Here is an 11320-nt window from a genome sequence, read left to right on the forward strand (position 1 = left end):
CCTGCGTGCAGGAGGAGACGGAGAGACGGAGGTCCAGGGACAGTTTATGAGCCTGAAAATAATCCTATAAAGAACAAAGCCATATCTGTTTTGGGGGTGCTTTTTTTCAGTCTGAGAGGTGATATTTTCTGTCCCCAAAATAGAAAAAAGGACTGAGCAAGGAGTATCTGCAGATTCTCAGACTATCAGACACTTCCGAAGCATAATTCTTAGAATCCAAGTAGAAATGATTTTTTTTAATTATTCACTGTGTACTCTCCTCTTTTGGAAAATCACAGCAGCTAGACCGCTCAGATCATAAGTTATTCATATATACAATGAATATATGTATTCTTACATATACACTATAGAAATATTGTGATATAACAAATGCTATAGGCTTTGGAGTCAGAAAAGCCTAGGATTTACTTCCATTTATTCCCTGCATGACTTTGGGAAAAGTATTTTTGCCTGTCTGAATCTTAGTTTTCTCATCTGTAAAATGGGAATAATAATGCTTGCCCCTCGGTTACAGCGAAGACTAGGTGGGATAATGTACATAAAAGCGCCTGGCCCTCAGTAAAAGGCAGCTGCTCTTATTTTTCACTTCCCTAGGGTACAGCATCCCCGAAGGAGTTTTATGCCAAGAATTCTCGATGGACAGAAGGACTCATCTCAGCGTCCAAAGCTGTGGGCTGGGGAGCCACTGTCATGGTGTAAGTGTCTGTCAGTCCCAAGACTCCTCAGCCCCACCGCATTCCATTGATCCACCCCAGAGAATAACTAAGGGAAAAAAAGCTGCCCCCTGGAAATGAACTGTCGATAAGGAGTCAATAGGATAACAGTTTAAAAGGGAGCCGGAGTCCCCTAGGGCAGCACAAGGACAGAGCAGGCAGGTCTCTGTCCCGCCAGGGTGATGGGGGTGAGCTAGGAGGGGGATCATAAAGGGTTGCAGCTGGCAGTGACATGATCCATCTGGTCCTTTCCTGACTATCAGGGATGCAGCCGATCTGGTGGTACAAGGCAGAGGGAAATTCGAGGAGCTAATGGTGTGTTCACATGAGATTGCTGCTAGCACAGCCCAGCTTGTGGCTGCATCCAAGGTAGGCCCGGGGCCAGACTCCCTAGGACGGCGTAAGCCCTGGCTAGGTTTGAGGTACTTGGACCAGGGACTGGCTCCAAGAACAGATGACTTGTCTAGGGTCCAGGCAGGTTGGGTCTCAAATTCAAATTTTGGCTCTCAAGGGTCCCACACTACCCTCCTCTAAATGCCTTCCATCTGTCAGCAAGGAGCCCCTCTACCCACGCGCCGCATGTGCTCCTCTTGGCTCTCCCCACTGTTGTTACACGTGACGTTTGAGGGTACCAGCTGTGCTGACCTCTGATTGGCAGTCTCAGCATTTAAGAAGCACTCCAATAGGAATTTGTCAGCGCAGTAAGCTGCTTACCTGGCTCGGCTCTGAGCTTGCAGAACCAATGTCTGCTTCTCCTCAAGAGTCTCCACATGTGAACCACGGCCCCAACCAGTCCCAAGGCAGAGCTTGTCACCAAAGTCCTTCAGTGAATTTTATAGTGCCCCAGGGAGTGGTCTTTTATCATCCTTATTTACTGTTGTCCCAAATTGGTTTCCACAACTGGAATACTTCATCAAAATAACTGATAAAGCTAGAGTTTGAGGCCACCAAGCAAATAAGCAGGAATGACTTTTTATATTAGAGGGATGCTAGGAGTTGGCCTCGTAGGCAGCGATCTTCGAGAAGCTGATTGGTGACCACAGTGGGTCACGTGTCTTTGTCAAGACCCAGCAGAACAACTGTGTGATTCAGTCCTTGCTGCTCTGTGTTGTGTGAACCTAAATCTGCTTGGTCCTGGCAGGTAAAAGCTGATAAGGACAGCCCCAACCTGGCCCAGCTGCAGCAGGCCTCCCGAGGGGTGAACCAGGCCACCGCCGCCGTGGTGGCCTCAACCGTTTCTGGCAAATCACAGATTGAGGAGACAGGTAGCCTTCCAGAAGCAGTGCTTTCCTTATCCATCCTGTTGAGCTGCTCTTCATGTTCCTCGCCATGATCAAAAACTCCCACAGTTCTCTTTCCAAATCTCTCATTTTTCATCTTTTTTGCATTCATGCTTATTTTCTCGTAAGGTGGGACACCACATAAGCATTTTTTTTTGTATTACTATAGTGACAGGCCTCAGGTAGTTTTCCATTTAGCCATTTCTCTGAATTCGAAGAAATGACTCTACAGGCCTGATTGTCCCTGGGGGGTCTGGTCCTCATTACTCTGTCACTGTGTCTTCCTTCCTCTCCATCCCTCGGTTGCTTTCACACGTCTTGGTAAATGGCAAACCAAGCATTTCAGTAGAGCGTTGGCCTCGGCTGCCTCTCAGGTGAGAGTCTGCGAGGGGTGTTATTTGACAAGACCTTATTTTCGTCCTTGCAGACAACATGGACTTCTCAAGCATGACGCTGACCCAGATCAAACGCCAGGAGATGGATTCCCAGGTAGGAACTCCATCTCTCAGTCTAGTCAGTCTCTATTGACCATGACATCGACCCCGAATATTACCCCCATGGTGAGAAGCCAGTGAGAGAGAGACTTGGGGGAAAAATGAGCACAGATGTATCTATTAGCCCAAGAGTGGATGTAAATGATGCCGGAGGAAACAGTGGCGGTAGAGAGAGGTGATGAGTGAAGGTCAGAATCTTAAATCTTGCCCGCTAATCTTAGACTGGTGTCCCTCCAGATGTTATCAGGGATCTCCTAGCTGACTGTCAACTGGTATTTAATAGTCTTAGTATGGACAATTTTTTTTCTAAAATTTCCAATATGAATTATTTGTTCATGACCTTTAGTTTAAAAAAAACTGATTCAGTGTTAACTTGCCAAATGGCATTTCTCTCAGTTGTTCAGTAAAGTTATGCCATGCAAAATAGGAATCAGTGGGATCCTGAAAAAAAACTAACATCCTTGTTCTAGAATTACTGGTCAGTCTTGGGGTAAAGTCGAGATTGAGACTGTTAAAGTCTATAGTGGGTCCCTCAGCATCTTAAGGAAAAGTCATATGGCTAAATTTCTGTCTACACTCTCTGGCTTAGTGGGCTCCTCCAGTCCCTCTTGACTTTAATACCATCGGTATGCTGATAAATGCCAAATTCTTCCCCCAAACTAGATCTTCTCCTTGAGCTCTGTACTTGTCCAGCTGCCTACTTGATGTCTCCAATTGAAGCCCAATAGGTCTCTCAAACTTAATGTGTCCAGAGCAAGTCTCCTGGTTTCCCTCTCACCCAATCTGCCCCTCCCCTGGCTTTCTCCATCTCAGTAAATGGCACCACGACCATCTAGCTGGGTGCCAAGCCCTGAACCTAGAGTCATCCTTGCTTCCTCTCTTTCCCTCACTCTCCACAGCCAGTCCCCCAGCAAGTTTGTTATCAACTCTAAATGTCCAAAACACGGCATAGCCTGTCTACTTTGCACCATCCTCCTAACCTAGTCTAAGCCACCTTTGTCCTGAGCCACTGAGCTACTGCAAGAGAACTTAATTATAATGGTTGCGAGTATGTCTTTCAAAGTAATCCCGTGGCGGGCCTGGGCGGCGGTGGCAGGGAGGATAGGAAAGAAAATTGCGGAGACCAGTCCAGTCATGAGTTGATAGCGGGTGGAACTGGGTGAAAGGTAGCTGATGGCATTCACTGCACCAGTCTCCATCCTTCTATGTATGTTTTGCATTTTCCATCATAAAAAGTTGAAAAGCAAAAAACGGGAACCAACTAACCAGATCTAGTTGCTTCTACTCCTTCCTCTCTACAGCTGTTCGTTCTCTACATATTTTAAAAGCATAAATGACTATATGTCACTTCCCTGCTTAAAATCTTCCAGTGGCTTCCCTTGCCCTTAGAGTGACAGCCAACTCCGCACCCCAGCTGTGGGCCCGGGTGAAATGATCCCTGCCTGCTTCTCCTACCTCGTCTCACGACCCTCTCGCACTCTCACACGTCAACCACACAGGACTTCTTTCTGTTCTTCTGACACCTCAAGCTCGTTCCTGCCTAGAGTCTGCTTCCTCTGCCTGGAATGTTCTTCCCTAGTTCTCTGAACAGCTGATCTCTTACGGCCATTTGGATTTCAGCTCAAAGTTGCTTCCTGAGGGTAGCCCTTGCTGACCACCCTTAGTCTTTATCACATCGTCCTGTCATTTTCTTTACGTCTGATCTTTTCTTGTTCGTTAGTTTGTCTCTCCCCACAGGGTGAGCAGGGACCGTGTCTGTCTAGGCCCCGTTATGTCTCCAGCAGCTATAACAGAGCCTGGGGTACATGATGGGCGCTCAGCAAGTATTTCTTGAATTAATAACTAAAATTAATGAGGAGTAGGGACAGCCAAGAACCAACCTTTAGTGAGACTGGCTGTGCCTTTTCCTGTACAATAATAACCGTAAGTTGCACCAGCCCCTCAGAGAAGCCAGCACCATCATACTTGGTTCCTGCCTGGACTTCCAGGGAACTGGGGTTGAAGGAGAAGGGTTACAAGTAAATTGGAATGCACCATGCAGATAAGCTGAAGATTAGAGTTGTTTTTAGATAGTGATGTATCAGAGGAACATCTGATAAGCCCTACTGCCGGTCAGACATTGGACGGTAAAACATCGTTCATGTCCTGTAGAGGGTCCCAGTGAGACAGCGTAGGAGCCACTGGGATAGATGATGACTGAGAGCATGGGGAAATCAGCAGAGCCAGGTCGAAACTGAGAACTGGGTAAGCTATGGAAACAGAGTGAACAACACGGAGGAAGAGAACGGAACGTGGAGGAAAGGGATTAGTCAAAATAAGACAGTTCTGAGATTGCTACTCAAAAGAAAATTTCACTTTCCCTGCAGGTGAGGGTGCTGGAGCTAGAAAATGAACTGCAGAAGGAGCGCCAAAAACTGGGAGAGCTTCGAAAAAAGCACTATGAGCTTGCCGGTGTTGCTGAGGGCTGGGAAGAAGGTAGGCCTCGGAGGATCGGCACTGGCCAGAGTGAGGGGAGGGCACTATGATGAGGGCCTTCCCTGAAAACGTAACAGAATGAGGACCCGTGCTTCTCTACTCAACACGGCATGTTATGTCTTCAGTTATAGGTTACCTTCAAGCCCCAAACTGGCATAAATTGTTGCGAATCGAAAGCTTTTGTTGTCACCTTTCAAGACCTTAACGTTGACCAGTGGACTGGTCCCTCACTCACCTCCGTTCCCTTCCAGGCCCAGTTAGCCTGGTTTACTCCCCAGGAGCTTAGTTTCTGGCCAGCAGAGTTGAATAGTGAATGGATGCTGGTCAGTGAAGATCTAGCAGACAGGGGCTAGTGAATTAGAAGGTTCTGACTGTCTAGAGCCAGCAGTGGGCAGCAATGGGTCAGGAGCTAGAAATGGAGTGGAGTGGAGTGGAGTGATATTCAGCCCACCAGCCCAGAGACTCTTCATCGGCCGGAGGGAGCTCTTCCAGATATCTAGCTTGGCCAACTTGATCACAACCAAGATGGCTGATTCTTGTTGAACTTGGCTGACTTTGGGAACCTACCACTGATGTATCCCAGTCACTCCTGGAGGCTGAACTCAGGGAATAGAGGGTTATGATTATAGTGTATTTTAGAGCCCAACATGGTGGCAGTTTTTGTTGGTTAAATGAATGCGTGCATGCATGAAGTGCTATGAAACATAAATTATTACTGTCTTTTAGGAACAGAAGCATCTCCACCTGCAGTGCAAGAAGCAGTGACCAAAAAAGAGTAGAGCCACACCAACGCCCCACACATCAGAGTGTAAATCCTTGTCGCCCATCTCTGTGTTTGTTGTTCCCCAGCCACCAGCTAAACCTTGGGGGTCCCAGTGGCAGCCACACCACTCTCATTGTTCAGTGCTGAGGACCTGCATGGCCTTGCAAAGACTCCCTCCACAGTGACACCCTTTGTGTTGGAACCCGTGATCTGTGTTCTCTCACCACCTCCCTAGTGTCCGGGCTGGCCAAGGGCTAGAGAGGAGGGGCAGCAGGGCCACCCCACAGAGAGGACCTCCCTCCAAGTCCCGCCTGCTGTTTTACCCCCAAACAATCGGTGTCTTTGTCAGACTGGCTTGTTGTTCTTGTGGGGAGCCCGGAGAGGGAAGAGCTTATGCATTTTCTTTTCTATTTTCTTCTCAGTCTTTTCAGTTTCATCATTTGCACAAACTTGCGAGCGTCAGAGGGCTGGTGGATTCCAAACCAGGACACTACCCTGAATCTGTGCGCAGAGTCAGAAGAGCACGAGTGTCCTGGCTAAGAATGCCAAGGCAGTTCTCCCCACTTTTGGCAGTTCCATGGATTCCCACTGCTTCTTATGGTGGTTGGTTGGGTTTTTTGGTTTTCTTTTTTCAAGTGTCATTCATATAGCCAACTCTCCCAAAGGGAACCCGCCTGGAGCTCTGAGCTCTCAGGGGCCCCTGACCACAGCAGTTAACAGCGATGGTGCTGCTCAGGCTTCACCTTGGTGCTCCACATCAGCCTCCACGCTGAGTGTCCTGCTGAGCGAGTGCGGGTCAGCCAAGGCCACTCCCCAGGTCGGGCGGAGCTGCTGAGCCACAGCTTTCCTCCAAAGGCAGAAGCAGAGCGAGTGCCTTTCCTTCCTAAAGCTGGAGCTTAGCGGAAAGCCTCTGCCCACCTTCACAAATGAGAGAAAGGAGGGTGCACACGGCCCAGGTCTCCAGGAGACACCTTTCATGGGAGCTCCTTGTGACCAGGCTGAAAAACCTTATCACGTGCTCGAATGGAGCTGGTGAGAATAGCTACGTTTCTTCCCCATGGAATGAATTCTCCATGCCACCCTCTTTCAGACCCAGGCAGGGCCCTAGGAGGGAGTGTGGGCAGGGTTTCCAGTTCCTTTCTCCAAATGCCTGCCTTGGCATCCTCTTGAATCTGAAGACGACAGTTCCATGTTCTACCTAATTGACAGACCCAGAAGATCAGGCAAACTTGCTCCCAGCAGGAAAGAACCCTATGCTTGGTTTGGTACCTTTAATATTTATTACTAACCTCTGTTAAGCAGCAGCCTACAAAAAGACGCTTGGAATAATCAGGATTTCAGGGGTGACTATGGCAAGGCTTGTGTTGCTGCCCCAGGACATCAGTCTTCAAGAAGCAGAAACAAGGCTAAGATGCCATCTCGACCTGTGACGGCTTGGATCCCGAAGCGGGCACGTTCTTCAGAGCATCTGGGTCAGGGAAAACGAGAAAGGGGGACCAGCCTCATGTCCCGGGCCCTCTCTGCCCTGTGGACAGGATGAGGACAGAGGGCGCATTAACAGCCTCCTGGAGCTGGGCAGCCTGACAGCACTTCTCCACCTCCAAATGGACCCCAGCATTTAAGTGACCTTCCAATCTTGGACAAACAGAATCTTCCTTCCTTATCTGTAGCAACTCATAGGTAGTAGCCGATAAGCACTTACCAGGACCTGTCCCAGAGGAACATTGTGAAGTGTTGCTACATGAAAGGTTGTGAGACTTCTGTTTGATCACTGTGAATCACCCACCTCCTTCCTAAAGCCCCTCCACTCCCTCTCTGCATTTTCTCGGTAGGGCACTCAAACCACTGTCTCCCACTAGCTCGGATGACAAGACTCGGACCTGTGCTCTCCATACTGAGCTAAAGAGGCGTCAGCAGTAGCAATTGAGTGCTCTGATGTTTAATGCTGCTTTGTGCTCAGCGTTTTTCCATCCAAGGCTCAGAAGGAGTGCTGTGTGGCATCTGTGGCCCAGTTGTGCCAATTAAGCCAATCAGTGTGTTCTCAGCACGGAGCAACATTTCCAGAGGTAGCTAGTCCTCCCTTCCAGAATCTCAGCCATTCACACAGTCGTGCTCCAAATTAACAGCGGGGAAAAAATCTAGTATATTGGGCCACGTTAGGATTCTCTGAATAACACTCCCTCTAAAAAGAAGCCACAGTAATTTGTACAAGCTTCATGGGCTTAGCCTGAGTAATAAAACAGTTAAGAAAGCAGTTAAACAGGAAAACAGGCTCGTTCAGTCTCATACAAGGAAATACCTGTCAGATATAGTATTACTTTCATCATTGCTCACATTAGAAACTAGTCTGTTCTCTAGCCAGAATTAAATTGTCCTGCCTTGGCTTTTCTAAAAATGACTATATTATACTTGGTGTGAAATTCCTTGATTAGAACAGGAATCATACCCTAAGGCTAAAAATGAACCTAAGAGCCTTTTAAATTAGGCCCTGAGCATCGCTAGTGACTGAAGTCTCAGGGGTCAGCGTAAATGGGTCATAACGAGGCAGGACAACAACAAAGCAGTGGCTTAGGATAGACGAGAGGTTGAAATAAAGCTGCATCCGTTATTTCATTTTGTAATACAGTGCTCTAATACTTCTAGAGTAAGGATATGTGTGTACATAATAAGGAAAAATAGAAGTAAAAAACCTACCTTTGTGGGGTTATTTTGTATCTGAGCAAGGAGTTTAAATTTGGCTGTAATTTAGATTGTTTCCTGATTCGGCTGCCCACAGCAGGATCCTGTATGAATATGAGTCCCTAACCCAGTAGCTGGAAGAACCAACATTGTCCAGAGCATCCTTTCCTGGAATTGTTTGAGCTGCCAAGTCAGACACCAGGGTTTATACCAGGTACCACGGGGGTCACAGATGCATGTCAGTCGGTCAGGTTGGTTTGCTCCAGCCTCTCACTGATGGGGAGCTGGTTCTGAGCTTGCTCCTGGGAAGTGCTCACTTCTTGGCCAGTATCTTGGTCTGGAGGGGTCTACTGGCTCCACTTACCCTGGTCTTTGATAACTGGTAAATTTCTTGCTACCTTCTACCACCTTTCCAAGTCTCTGGAAATCCTCCTGCCAATGAAAGCCTTCAGTCCCGGCATTGGCCTTCCAACCGGATTAGCTTTGCCCTCTCTCCACCATCCTCGGTCCTCCAGAGACTGCACCACCTATAGCATAGAAAGCCACCACCCCGGCCTGCCAGCCATCAACACAGCAAGCCGGGCCAGCTGTCTGCTGCTCACGTCCTTCGTCTCCCGGGTCCAGACCAAATACAGGACCAGAACCCACAGTGGTGGCATAGCCTCTCACCCCAGGAGGCAGAGCAACATGAAACAGATGCCGTTGGGTCCAATTCTAAGAGTAGATCATTTCCAGACATGTCTTTCAGGTGACCCTCAACTACCTCAGGTTTGAAGGCCCTAAATTAAGCTGATTACTACTCATAGGGACAAACCGAGGGGGTTCGGATAAATCTTGGTGATAATGCAATTGTCTCAAACTTATAACAAACTCTTTCACATTAGGTTTGCAGGGATGGGGTTGGGTTTGTTTTTCTTCCGTTTTTAACCTTTTCCCCAATTTTCCATTAGAATAGTTCCTAAAAATGAATTTCATTTTTCACTGAGTGCCTACCTTCCCAGGGCAGGTAGCCACTGGCTTTTGTTTCCTTCCAACAATGCTTTTATTATGATATTAAGACATTTCTTTGTATAATACATTGCATCTGTGTTTTCAATTTTTCCAATAAATATTTCAACATGGCAATGGAGAGGAGTGGTGAAAACTGACCAATTGAAGTGGTTTTGAAGTCTGGGGTTCCAGTGAAAAAGCCTATTTTGTATCCTGGGGTTCATTGAATCCACTTAAGCTCTGCACCTTCAGGTGCAGAATGTATCTTAAAAACTGGACATTTTCTGAAGGGTGCAACTGCTATCACATTTTCTTTGCTGCTTTAGTTTGTACTCCTTAAACGTCTTCCATCCTCTCTACAATCTCCTGTCCTTGGGAATTGTAAAACAGAAAGTGCCAAAGTGGTCGATACTGTCATTTATCTAGAAGCAGGGTTCTGCATAAAATCTGGGGTCTCAGGTTATGGATACTCCTCCATCCTTGAGATACAAAAATAATCCGCCACCTTAAAATTGGATGGGACAAATTCTCCTCAGGAACAGAAGCTGCCAATCATAAGAGGATTCAGAGCAAGCCAGTCAGCTACCAGGGGATTTGCAGAGGGAGCTGACAGAATGGGGCCGGTTGCAAGGCGACCTTTCCCCAGCAGGACTGTCTGCAATCTAATGCTGCCAATGCGTTAAGCCAAGGGGACCCACAAGGGAGGGAGAGAGGGGGAAGGCCTGGGCTTGGTAAGCAGGAGAATTGCCCAAATGACTCATCAAGTAAGGAGAGAATGAGGCAAGTAATCAGAAGCTAGTGTATAACTAAGGAGGTCAGAACCAGGAAAACAAGTAGGAAAATTGTGTTGAGACTGCCCAGTGGGACGATGATCTGCATCCCTACAGAAGACGGGGCACACTTGCCTATGGCCGGGTTTTTCGGCTCCCTGTAGCAGAATGCAGAGGGATGCTGCTCCATCAGAAACACCACTGAGAAAATGGACAGTTCTTGGTCACAGCCATCTTGCAGGTCCCTCCTGGAGCTCAAGTGTGAAGCTGAGGGGTACAGAAATCAGGCAGGGACCACCTTGAGCAAACAGGGGCCCTTGCACCTCAGCAGCCCCATGCTTTGAAGTACCTTCTAGGGTGTGGGTCTGGTGTGGGCCAGCGGTGCCTTCCAGGCAGAACCTTTCTCCCAGGTGCACTCCAGCCCTCGCCACTCCCTCACCCGCTCCTGGCCTTGACCAGAGGCCCCAGGGGTTCTGGTACTTTCGCCTGAGGGGTCATCCCAGGGTCCTGTGGCCAAGCCCCAGTTCTAGGTAACAGCCCGGACAGCTGGTCACTCTGGCCGGCAGAGTATTTCTTCTGAGGGGTCGTAAGATCAGGCCACCAGAAAGATGGTAACATGTCATAAAGAAGAAGGGAGGGGGAGTTACGGTTTATACATACAGGCCGAATTTGTCTCCCCGGGGCGGCCCTGGCAAAGTGAAAAGGGACAAAGGGGTGGAATGGGCAAGTGGGAAGATGCCTGGATGAAAGCAAAGGCGAGGGCATACAGCTGAAGCATACTACATACCGTTGTGATTTACAGCCCGTGAGCCTTAATCCTGCTCACCAAGGTGGTCCTTGTCCTCAGTCTCTTACCGCATTACCCAGCAAACGGTAGCCCTTTGAACATTTGGGAGTGAATGAATGAATTCTCTTTTTATGCTGCTTTCTTAGTTATCCACACATTAAATGCAACCATTCATTGTGCAGGCGCTGAAATTTTCAAAGATGAATCCTTGCTGTTCCTTGTCCTCAAAAGTTGATTTCACGCATCCATTACTTGTTATCAAGTGTCTACTCTCCCAGGGACTGGGGACACAGTCAAGAGCAAATAGAGATGTGATCCCACCCTTCTGGAGCTTACAGGCTATTGAGGGAAACAAACAGGACAATCAGT

General features: G+C 48.1%; 1 protein-coding gene across 5 annotated transcripts in view; it reads left to right on the top strand.

The window, feature by feature from the left end:
- Nucleotides 1-9533, top strand: part of HIP1 (huntingtin interacting protein 1) — a 148613-nt gene extending 139080 nt beyond the window's left edge. For all 5 annotated transcript variants that reach the window (XM_046666320.1, XM_046666319.1, XM_046666321.1 and 2 more), the window contains 7 exons: nucleotides 595-695; nucleotides 977-1082; nucleotides 1855-1978; nucleotides 2421-2482; nucleotides 4854-4962; nucleotides 5689-5770; nucleotides 6148-9533. In XM_046666320.1, coding sequence (XP_046522276.1) covers nucleotides 595-695; nucleotides 977-1082; nucleotides 1855-1978; nucleotides 2421-2482; nucleotides 4854-4962; nucleotides 5689-5741 — 555 coding nt within the window. In that variant the 3' untranslated portion in view covers nucleotides 5742-5770; nucleotides 6148-9533. The remainder of the gene's footprint in view (nucleotides 1-594; nucleotides 696-976; nucleotides 1083-1854; nucleotides 1979-2420; nucleotides 2483-4853; nucleotides 4963-5688; nucleotides 5771-6147) is intronic.
- The last annotated feature ends 1787 nt before the right edge of the window (nucleotides 9534-11320 follow it).

The sequence above is a fragment of the Equus quagga genome, chromosome 7 (assembly GCF_021613505.1).
Source record: "Equus quagga isolate Etosha38 chromosome 7, UCLA_HA_Equagga_1.0, whole genome shotgun sequence".
Classification (NCBI taxonomy): domain Eukaryota; kingdom Metazoa; phylum Chordata; class Mammalia; order Perissodactyla; family Equidae; genus Equus; species Equus quagga.